Genomic DNA, 520 nt, shown 5'->3' on the forward strand with positions numbered 1-520 from the left:
AGAGAGAGAGAGAGAGAGAGAGAGAGAGAGAGAGAGAGAGAGACTGAGAGAGAGAGAGAGACTGAAATAAATAGAGAGAAAGAAAAACATAGACAGAAATTAGAAGAGATAGGAAAGTACAGACAAGGAGAAAGAAGAGAGACAGGAAATTAGAGCCAGGAGAGGCAAAAGAGAAGGAAAGAGGAAAAGAAAATGAGAAAGATTAATAAGAAAGGAGTGAGTGAGAGAAAGAGAGGAAATCTGTAAGAGAAAATACAACAGAAAGAATGAGATCTTTATTTCACTTACTAAAGTCAATGATGGGTTGGTGAATTTTTCCTTCGCGCTCTTCAATCTGACGAGCTTCATCCTTAAAGTGCAGCAAAAGGTCCTTCGTATGTCCAAACTTTATTTCCTGAAAAAAGAAATATTATTAACCTATTGACTCTGGTTTCAGCATGGATATCACAGTGCTGAAAATACAGGCATTGGGTTATGTAAATGGCCAATATCCCAGGTATGAGCTGCATAGGCCGGGTGC

At 38.8% G+C, this 520-nt stretch overlaps 1 protein-coding gene across 1 annotated transcript in view; it reads right to left on the reverse strand.

The window, feature by feature from the left end:
- Positions 1-265: 265 nt before the first annotated feature.
- LOC138861007 (uncharacterized) overlaps positions 266-520 on the reverse strand; it is a gene marked incomplete at its 5' end in the record, with an annotated part of 22,211 nt that continues 21,956 nt past the window's right edge. The window contains 1 exon segment of the mRNA XM_070119646.1: positions 266-394. Coding sequence (XP_069975747.1) covers positions 281-394 — 114 coding nt within the window.

Source organism: Penaeus vannamei, unplaced genomic scaffold (assembly GCF_042767895.1).
Source record: "Penaeus vannamei isolate JL-2024 unplaced genomic scaffold, ASM4276789v1 unanchor466, whole genome shotgun sequence".
In the NCBI taxonomy this organism is placed as follows: Eukaryota; Metazoa; Arthropoda; class Malacostraca; order Decapoda; family Penaeidae; genus Penaeus; species Penaeus vannamei.